Genomic DNA, 10,542 nt, shown 5'->3' with positions numbered 1-10,542 from the left:
CCAAATTATCTAATAAATGAGCCATTTAATTAACGCGAAAAGCTTTGAGTTTTCTTGGTAATTTTCTTGAACTCAACTATATATGTAGGAGGAATATAATAGGCACATGCCAATTGTTCCAGCACATAAAGAAGGTAACTGAACCGAAACCCATCCTGTTATGTGTTAACTAAAACGAAATTTCAAATATTTTCAAAAGAAAATCTATAGTTTCTTAGTGACTTAAGCTATCGTAGAATGACCTCCGAACTGGAAATTGGGTTTTGTACATTGTAGCTTAGACATATTAAAATGGATTTTGGAACCAAATGAAATGGGAGGAAGTGCACAAACAGTCATTCTTAGGGCTGCTATTTAGAGATTATCCATTATTTGTTTTATTCTGAAAATTTAAACTAAAATCTTAATTTCAGAATAGTTAAGGACATTTATGTTCCAAAAAAATGAACTGAAAAACTAAAATTCAGGAGATATTGGTTAATTCCTAAATAGCAGCCCTTTAGAGTGATTACTTATTATCATTTCTACATTGAAATGGATAAGCCCAATCCAACATTGGCCCAATAAGTAATGGGCCAGAGCTTTTGAAAGTATGAACTACTTCTTACACTTGATTAAAGAAGGAAAGTATGAACTACTTCTTACACTTGATTAAAGAAGGGAAAATACCAGCTATGTTCATTTATAAGTAGCTTATTACAAAAATTGATCAACTCATAAAATATTACTAATATTACCCAATTAGCTATTTATAGCTAAAAAAAGGTCAAATTTTTGCTTTCTTTTGAATTGATGTTATTAGAATAGATTTGGTACATCTTAAGGAGTTTTAATCTCAGTTTTGGGATGATTTGGTGAAGTTTTGAGGTAGTTTGAATTGAAAATTTGAAGTAGAAGATGAACATGGAAAAAATAATATGTATATCACACTGTGTATCACATATATATCATATTTGTATCAAATGTGTATCACATGTATGTGTGTGAGATACATGCGTGATACATGTGTCACTGAAGAATTTTAATTACGAATTTTGATACCAAATCAATCCAAATCACCTCCAATATTCCTCAAATTTTGTATATTGACTCATCTATATGTTTTCAATGAATCTCAACCATACCCATTGATAAAAGTCTTTTTTTGCTTAGATTTTTGGAATCTTGTAATATATTTTTTTGTATTTCATCACTTTATTTGCTACCTCATCCATGAAATTTTCTTTCCGTCTTGCATCTAATATTGCTACCTCATCCATAAAATTTCCTTTTCGTCTTGCATCTAATATTGCTAATCACACTTTAAAATATGGAAGGAGGTCTCTGTGTGTGATTCTTCCTTAGTTCTTTGGATTTTCAATCTTTATGTGTGCTTGGCTAGTTCTGGTAAGTGTATGTATAATGGCTAGAGGTTAGTAAGTTGGGACTTTTTGGGGACATTTCTATAAGATTCCCATTAAAGAAACTTCTGTGCTAACAAAGAAACGAGTCTTCTTCCCTTTATGGAAAATCATATACTCTCTCCGGTCCACAATAAGTGATCAATTTATTTTTTTATTTTTGTCCAAAATAAGTGTCCATTTATATAACCAAGAAAAAAATTAATTTATTTTTCAAAAATTATTCTTATGTACGTATCCCTAAAAAGTCTTTTACTCCTCACATTAACTATGCTGCAATATTTAATTAAGGGTAGTTTAGTCTACTAACTACTTTTGTCTAGAATTTTGTATTTCCTTAGTTGATGTGCCAAAAGCAAATTGGTCACTTATTGTGGAGCGGAGGAAATAATATTTTTAAATGCACAATGACTGTGAGAGTTGCTATTAAGTTGCTCAACGAGGGACTATGCATTCATGCTAAATCATTATTTTCCTTTTATATTTGTTGGTAAAAGCATCCATTTTTCTGTTAGTACATATAATGTAGTCGTCGAAATGCATGAGTGTATACGGTCGAAGTCAGGTATGCCCGATTTCATGGGCTCGAAGAGTCGCCTTAAGCCCGAGTTCAGGATGGATCGACTTCGAGCTCAATGGATCAGGCTCGAGCCCGATGACAGAGTGTGAGTCCCGAGGATGGAAGTACGCGATGAGTATCGAAGTCGAGTATGCCCAACCCCGAGATGGTGCCGTTATGAGATTGTAACAGAATGAGCAAGATTCCGGCCACGTCTTCAAGATCATGGCGTAAATTCCGGAATAGATTTGTACGAGTTAGTACTAATCCGTACTAGGTGGTTAGACAATTGTCCCACTAAGATTCCTTACTGTAAATAGAAATGTACCTTATTTAGGGTTCCCCTATTATATGAAGGGGACCCTAATCACTTGTAACGATCATCAATCATTGGCAAAGAATATACTCTCTTACTTTCTTGCTCATATTTTATCATAATTGTCCTTTAACATTATTGTTCTTACTTTATTATCCTTGACCAACCTCGAGGCCATCTTAGCTTGAGGTCGAGACTGGCTTGTACACTGGTTTGATCTTACTTACTTCCTTCATTTCTACATTAGATTTCTTGATTATTAATTAGTATTGAATTAAATCACATATCTTTAAACCATAAACAAGTTTAATTGTTACTCATATTTTTTAGGTAAACAGTTTGGCGCCCACCATGGAGCTAAAGATAATAGTGGTTATTTCAGTACTGATTCTGATAACACACATTATTTTCACGCTTGTTCTTGTCAAGAATTGTTTTGTTCTCAGGATAAACATGTCAAATTCAAAAAATGCACCTGTACACAGCGATGATGGTCATGGATTTTATGGGGAAAACGACAATGTAGCTGCTCTGGGAGCCGGTGTACCATCAATTAACCCTGTGGAAGTGCCAAATGTGGAACCAGTTGATGTTAGTTCACACATTGCTTTAAATGCGGATTTGGGCGCCCTGGGGGTAGTGTACGCAGGGAAGCCCGATCTGGTGGCCAAAGAACACAGGGTATAGGAGATGGGGGAATCAGCCTCCAAGTAATATTCGAGATGCTTCAAGCTCAACATGTTGTTATCGCTCAGCTTCAAGGTCAGCACAAAACTCCAAGTATAGTCGAACCAGAAAACATTCGACGTACTGAGCTGGTGCTAGAGAGATCAAGCGGTAATGGCTTGAGGACTGACCCCACGATTATGAGGATGCTCGAGGAACTCAACAAGAGAATCGAGTCCGGGGAGAAAAAGATTAAGGATAATGATAAAAAAAAGTGGAAATTTACAACTCCCGTATTGATCAAATACCGGGGGCACCCCAGGTCTTGAAAGGTTTGGATGCCAAGAAATTCATACAAAAGCCATTCCCTCCGATGCGGCTCCAAAGCCCATTCCACAAAAATTTGTATGCCCGATATACCCAAATACAACAGGACAACCGATCTTAATAAGAATATTACCTCATATACTTGCGGGATTAAAGGAAACGACTTAAATGATGATAATCGAGTCAGTATTGTTGAAAACTTTTGGGGAAACTTTGTCAAAGGGAGCCATAATTTGGTATCACAACTTGCTACCGAACACTATCGATTTGTTTGCTATGTTAGTAGACGCCTTCGTGAAAGCACATGCCGGGTCCATAAAGGTTACGACAAGAAAATTGGACATTTTTAAGATAAGTTAGAGGAACGATGAGATGCTAAGGGAGTTCTATCCCAGTTTCAAATGGAGCAAATGGAATTACCACCGGTCTCAGATGATTGGGCAGTACAAGCTTTTATGCAGGGTTTGAACTAGCAGAGTTTGATCACGTCACGACAATTGAAGCAAAATATGATCGAGTACCCAGTTGTAACTTGGTTAGACGTACACCATCGTTACCAATCGAAGATCAGGGTCGAGGACGATCAGTTGGGAGCCCCCTCGGGTTCAGTTCATCATAATATATTGGTAGTCAAGACCCTGAGGGATACAGACAGGGAACTAAGATCAAACAAGGAACGGTATCAGCCATATGTCGATCATAGAAACAACGGTTCAGGGCATAACGCTCCTCGGAATGATCGAAGAAATGATCGAAGTCAAAGCTCTCGGGGACTTATGAGTAAGAATGGTCTTGATAAACATACCGACCCCGTAGAAGCACCTCGATTGTCGGAGTATAATTTTAGTGTAGATGCATCAGGGATCGTGTCAGCTATTGGAAGAGTCAAAGACACCAGGTGGCCCAGGCTTATACAAACTGATCCTTCTCAAAGGAATCCAAACTTGATGTGTAAGTATCGTGGCACACACGGCCCTAGGACTGAAGACTGCAGGCAGTTGAGGGAAGAGGTAGCTAGGTTGTTCAACGAGGGTCATATTCGAGAATTTCCTAGTGATCGAGCTAAGAACCACTTCAGGAAAAGAGATGCAAACAGAAAAAATGAACAGGAAGAACCACAACACGTAATTCATATGATCATTGGCGGTGTCGATGTTCCACAAGGGCCTGTATTCAAACGCACCAAGGTGTCTGTCATTAGAGAAAAACGGACTCGGAGCTACGTGCTCAAGAGCATCCTATCATTCAATGGCGAAGAAGGAGAAGGCATATCTCAGCCGCACAATGATGCCCTGGTAATTTCTATTTTGTTAAATAAAATTCAAGTTAAACGTGTTCTTGTAGATCCAGGTAGCTCAGCAAACATAATCAGATCGAGGGTCATAGAGCAGCTCGGCTTACAGGACCAAATGGTAACTGTATCCCGAGTCCTAAATGGCTTCAACATGGCAAGCGAAACAACGAAGGGGGAGATAATCCTACTAGTGAACGTGGTCAGAATCATTCATGATACAAAATTCCTTGTCATCGAAGGTGACATGAGGTATAATGCACTTCTCGGGAGGCCATGGATCCACAATATAAGAGCAGTACCTTCAACCATTCATCAGAAGATGAAATTCCCAACAGTGGATGGTGTGAAAATGGTTTATGGAGAACAACACACTATAAAGAAAATGTTTGCAGTCGAGGAGGTAATAGCAGTACCAACGCCTTCAACCTCAGAAAAGCCAAGCACCAAAGATAAGCAGACGGCCAAATAGTAGTCACCATCCCCAGCCTCGACCAAACCGAAGCAGCAGGTAATCGAAGAAGAATAAGAGGATCTCCTTACTCCTCAAAATTTTGTTGTTCTCGAAGAGTCCGATACAACCAAGTCAACGGTCGAGGAACTAGAATAGGTCATACTGATCGAATACATGCCCGAGAGAAAGGTATACTTGGTAACGGGGTTAACCCCCGAACTCAGGAAAAAACTCATTCAATTTCTTATTGGATTATTTTGTTTGGTCCCATTTAGACATGACAGGGATTCCACCAGAAATAACAACGCACCAGCTAAGCCTCGACCCCAGGTTCAAATCGGTAAAGTAGAAAATGAGGCCCTAGTCCGAGGTGAAGCATGCATTCACAAAGGATGAGGTAACTAAACTGCTTAAAATAGGGTCTATTCGGGAGGTAAAATACCCCGAATGGTTACCAACATGATTGTAGTCCCTAAAAAGGGAAACAAACTTAGAATGTGTGTAGATTATAAGGATTTGAACAGGGCATGCCCTAAAGACTCTTTTCCCCTGCCTAACATCGATCGCATGATTGATGCCACGGCCGGCCATGAGATCCTAACCTTTTCTCGACGCCTACTCCGGGTACAATCAAATTCAAATGAACCCGGAGGACCAGGAGAAGACCTCGTTTATCACTAAGTTTGGAACATACTGTTACAATGTAATGCCCTTCGGGCTAAAAAATACTGGAGCTACATACCAATGCCTAGTTAACAAAATGTTCGAGGAACAGATAGGTAAATCAATGGAAGTTTACATTGATGATATATTAGTTAAGTCCCTGTGTGTAGAGGACCATTTAACTCATTTGCAGGAAACATTCAAAATCTTGAGGAAGTACAACATGAAGCTTAACCCAGAAAAATATGTCTTTGGGGTCGGTTCAAGCAAGTTCCTCGGCTTCATGGTATCAAATCGAGGGATCGAAATTAACCCCGACAAGATGAAGGCCATCAAAGATATCATTATCATAGATAGTGTGAAAGTCGTACAAAGGTTAACAGGATGGATAGTTGCCTTGGGTCGATTCATTTTAAGGTCGTCGGATCGAAGCCATAGGTTCCTTTCCTTACTCAAAAAGAAAAAGGATTTCGCATGGACCTCGGAATGCCAACAAGCATTGGAGGAATTGAAGCGATATTTATTAAGCACACCTCTGTTTCACACTCCGAAGGTAGATGAAAAGCTTTACTTATATTTGGCAGTATCCGAGATAGCGGTAAGTAGGGTACTAGTTTGAGAAGAGCAAGGTACGTAATTCCCTGTTTATTATGTGAGTCGGACTCTATGAGATGCTGAAGCTAGATACCCTCACTTAGAAAAATTAGCACTTGCATTAATAAGCGCATGTAGAAAACTAAAGCCATATTTCCAATGTCAGCCAATATATGTGTTAACCACTTATCCTCTCCGAAATGTTTTGCATAAGCCTGAACTATCAAGACGATCGGCCAAATGGGCAGTCGAACTTGGCGGGTACGATATCGAATATCAACCCCGAACAGCTATCAAGTCTTAAATCTTAGCTGCCTTCGTGGACAATTTTGCACCGACCCTCGTACCCGAAGTGGAAAAAGAACTTTTGCCAAAATCGGGTACATCGTCGGAGGTATGGATCCTCTTCACGGGCGGTGCCTCGAATGTAAAAGGGTCCGGGCTTGGTATTGTTTTGAATCCACCTATAGGTAACACTATTAGACAATCTATTAAAACTTCTAGGTTGACTAATAATGAGGTCGAGTATGAGGCCATGATTGCAGGTCTCGAGCTAGCTAAAAGTTTGGGGGCCGAAATTATTGAAGCCAACTGTGATTCTCTGTTGGTGATAAATCAAGTAATAAGAGATTTAAAGTTTGGGAGGATAGGATACAAAGATATTTGGACAAATTACAGGTAACCTTGCACTGCTTCAAGGAGAGGACTCTAGATATTGTGCCTAGAGAACAAAACAGTGAGGTCGATGCACTTGCTAACTTGTTGTCATCAGTTGAAGAAGATGATATTGTCTCGGGAACTGTCGTCCAATTATCGAGATATGTGGTCGAAGAGGGACATGCCGAGATAAATTCTACAAGTTTGACTTAGGATTGGAGGAATAAGTATATTGAATATTTGAAAAATGAAAAGCTCCCATCGGATCATAAGGAGTAAAGGGATCTACGAACCAAGGCTGCTCGGTTCATATTGGATGAGGGTGGAACATTATACAGGAGGACGCTCGATGGACCATTGGCGGTATGCTTGGGGACGGGAGACACCAATTATGTTTTACGAGAAATCTATGAAGGCACTTGTGGGAATCACTCCAGTGCCAAATCTTTGATTCGTAGTTATTAGAGCAGGGTATTACTGGGATAGCATGAGAAAAGACACTAAGGAGTTTGTTAAAAATGTGATAAATGTCAAAGGTTTGCACCAACATGATTCATCAGTCCAGAGAGCAACTTCACCCAGTCATGTCCCTGTGGCATTTCATGAAATAGGGAATGGGTATCGTCGGCCCTCTACCAACGGCCCCAGGTAAAGCTAAATTTTTTTTTTTATGACTGACTACTTTTCTAAATGGGTGGAAGCACAGGCCTTCGAGAAGGTCAGAGAAAAAGAAGTTATTGACTTCATTTGGGACCACATCGTGTGCCGATTCAGGATACCTGCCAAAATCGTATGCGACAACGGCAAGCAATTCATCGGCAGCAAGGTAATAGAGTTCCTCGAAGCACACAAAATAAAAAGGATTTTATCAATACCATATCATCCGATCGGGAAGGGACAGGCCGAGTCAACAAACAAAACTATCATTGAAAACTTAAAGAAGAGGTTGGACGATACAAAAGGAAAATGGAGAGAAGTTCTACCTGAGGTTCTTTGGGCATATCGAACGACATCGAAGTCCAGCACGGGGGCAACCCTGTTCTCCTTAGTATATGGTTCCAAGGCCTTAATTCCAGTCGAGGTTGGGGAACCCACTGCCAGATTTTAACATGCATCGGAGGAATCAAATCTTGAGGCTATGAATACTAGTCTCGAGTTATTAGATGAAAAACGAGAAGCTGCACTTGTTCGGATGGCCGCGTAGAAATAAAGAATCAAGAGATATTATAATAGAAGGACCAACCTTCGACATTTCGAAATTGGGGACTTAATTCTACGAAAAGTTACCCTCAATACTCGAGACCCGAATGAAGGAAAACTAGGCACGAATTGGGAAGGACCGTACTGAGGCATTGGAGTTGTCGATAAAGGATCTTAAAAACTTGGCACGATGGAGGGTGAACAATTGTCAAACAATTGGAATGTATCATTACTCAAACGATATTACTGCTAAAGTATGACCTTCTCCTTTTTCCATTTGAGTTTAAAACTAACTCATTGTAGGTGTTCGATCTAAGACGTCAAGGTCACCTTTTTACACGAAGACCTTAGGTTTTAAAGCACGCGTTGCACTTTTTTCCCTTAGATCGGGTTTTATCCCAAATGGGTTTTTCTGATGAGGTTTTTAACGAGGCAACAACTATGTGCTACCTAAGGAGAATTCAACAGTATCCTAGGATTCTTTTCAATCAACCTCGAATACTGGAGGGGCATCACCCTCAAAGATTATATTTTTGAGGAAAATACTTCAAGCCAAAGAGGGCCTCGATAGGAAAACTTTGTAATGCGCAAACGGTCATATGAATTGTCTCCATATAGAATAGTCAAGCCCCGATGGCAAAACATGTAGGTACGTATAAATAATTCAAACAAGGATTCTTTCTATATCAAAACACTTTGTGTCTCAAAGAAATTTGCTACTATACAAACATCATACTTATGATTTTGTGAGAAATGACTCAAAGTCCAAAACGCGAATACACCTCGAACACTCGGGGACTGTCATCGACAGTCAACACATTCGAGTCAACTAAACTCGAATTCATAAGACCTCAAAGAGGCATCCACTCAATATAAAGGCCAAGGCTATCATACTTGGGGACTAACCTTTCGAACAACTTCGGAAGGTTATCGGGAAACAAGTCCAAGAGACATACCCGAAGGCTACTACTATATTAAATGTTATGGCCACATTAAAGATTATGGTCATATAGAAAAGGTTACAGCCGAAATAATGTGGCTCGGAGATGTCCGACTTCCGCCATAAGTTAAAGATTTTCAAATACTTTGAAAAATTGGTTAAATAAGGATACCCTCAGCAAAACAAATAAAAAGGGGCTTCGATAAATCAGCCCTGAATAGTTTAAAGGCTTCGATAACATCAGCCTTCGAAAAAGCCTCAAGAGGTATTAACATGAACGGTTCTGATCGATTGAACCCATGAAAAACCCAACGGGTACAAAAAACATATGTTAAGGCGTAAAGAAATTTTCACTAAATGTTTTAGCCGAAAAGAGGGAAAAATTATAGCTGTCTTAGAGGCCGAATTATACCAACTTAAAGAGCCTAAGGTCCGATCTAAAACAGCCCAAGGGCTAATATAAAAGAGCCTAAGGGCCGAAGCATATAGAGTTCGAGACCATACTCTCATTCAACCCGGACCCGAGAGTCCCATCATCCCGAGCTCGCATCAAATCAACTTGAGCACAGCTCGAAGGTTGTCAAAAAATCTTAAGAGGTATTCTGTTGTAGTATCACTAAGAAACATAAGGGTTTGTTCTTTCTAAGTCCGATCCAGTGTTCACTTGATCATTGAAGTTATAACATCAAAAAATTTCACAAAATAAAGACGAAGCAGAATTCAACATAAATCGGAGGTGAAGCGGAAAGAAAGAGAATTCCTTATATTTATAGAAGGTATTTACAATGCCCACAAAGGGCCTTACACAAAAACAAAAGAACCTAATATACTTTGGGGGCCACATACTTGAGAACTATATCTTTGGAAGCCATATCCTCGGGAGCTGCATCGTCGGGAGTCGCGTCTTCAGGAACCTCCTCCTCGAGGACTTCATCCTCATCTCCTACGCTCTTGGAGACATTAGCGGAATCCTTGTCATCAGAGAGTAAAGCGGCAGCCTCGTCCTCTAGAGTTTTTACTTTTTCAATATCAGCTGAGAGGTCAACGCCACGAGCATGCACCTCCTCGAGAGTTTCTCTCGGGGATTGTCGTTTGGCGTGGTCGAGAGCACATGATAATTTAACTTCATCCACAATGGAGATCTCCTGTGCTCGAATTTTAGCAGCTTCGGCGTCAGCTCGGTACGAGGACACAAATTCCTCTGCCTCAGATTTGGCCTTCGCAAGCTCAGTGGCTGATTTAGCTTCGAGCTCCTCGATTTTGCGGCTCCGAGCCAAGCTTTCCTCCTTTGCATTTTGAAGCTGGCGTTCGAATGAAGTTAGCTGGTCCCGAAGTGTATCTTTCTCTAAGGCGAGACGATCCATATGTTGCTTCCACCCCAGGGTCTCAGCCTCTTCACCTTGAGCTCTTCTCGAAGCTGCTCCACTAGCTTGCCCTTTTGCTGGGCCTGCAAAGTTGAAGTGTTAATCGTTGAA

At 40.2% G+C, this 10,542-nt stretch overlaps 1 protein-coding gene across 1 annotated transcript; it reads left to right on the top strand.

The window, feature by feature from the left end:
• Nucleotides 1-3,777: 3,777 nt before the first annotated feature.
• LOC138873379 (uncharacterized) lies at nucleotides 3,778-5,031 on the top strand. The gene has a single exon (XM_070151846.1). It carries the CDS (start codon nucleotides 3,778-3,780, stop codon nucleotides 5,029-5,031), a length of 1,254 nt encoding a protein of 417 aa, XP_070007947.1.
• Nucleotides 5,032-10,542: the final 5,511 nt, after the last annotated feature.

The sequence above is a fragment of the Nicotiana sylvestris genome, chromosome 7 (genome assembly GCF_000393655.2).
Source record: "Nicotiana sylvestris chromosome 7, ASM39365v2, whole genome shotgun sequence".
Lineage (NCBI taxonomy): Eukaryota > Viridiplantae > Streptophyta > Magnoliopsida > Solanales > Solanaceae > Nicotiana > Nicotiana sylvestris.
The sequence above is the reverse complement of the archived record's forward strand: the minus strand, read 5'-3'. Positions and strand labels throughout refer to the sequence as shown.